This window comes from Aptenodytes forsteri, unplaced genomic scaffold (genome assembly GCF_000699145.1).
Source record: "Aptenodytes forsteri isolate BGI_AS27 unplaced genomic scaffold, ASM69914v1 Scaffold14, whole genome shotgun sequence".
NCBI lineage: Eukaryota > Metazoa > Chordata > Aves > Sphenisciformes > Spheniscidae > Aptenodytes > Aptenodytes forsteri.
Window position 1 is genome coordinate 2,107,621 of NW_008794457.1, and position 238 is coordinate 2,107,858.

The window sequence follows — 238 nt, forward strand, 5'->3', positions numbered from 1 at the left end:
CCACAGCTTGGAAGATTGGCGAGCTGGTGGGGTGGCGGGAGATCTCTGTCTACCCCGTACCCCGGCTGGTGGCCGGCGCCCACGCCCTGGGGGAAGGCCAGTTCCCCTTCCCCACCGCCCTCGCGGGGTCCGGCCCCGGCGAGGAGACCCCTGCGCCTCCCCCGGCGGCCTCCATGGACCCCCCGGCCGAAGACATGCTGGTGGCCATCCGGCGCGGGGTGCGCCTGCGCAGGACCGT

The 238-nt window shown here is 74.8% G+C and overlaps 1 protein-coding gene across 1 annotated transcript in view; it reads left to right on the forward strand.

The window, feature by feature from the left end:
• MTSS1L (MTSS1L, I-BAR domain containing) overlaps nt 1-238 on the forward strand; it is a 20,302-nt gene that overhangs the window by 12,822 nt on the left and 7,242 nt on the right. The window contains 1 exon segment of the mRNA XM_019474988.1: nt 2-236. Coding sequence (XP_019330533.1) covers nt 2-236 — 235 coding nt within the window.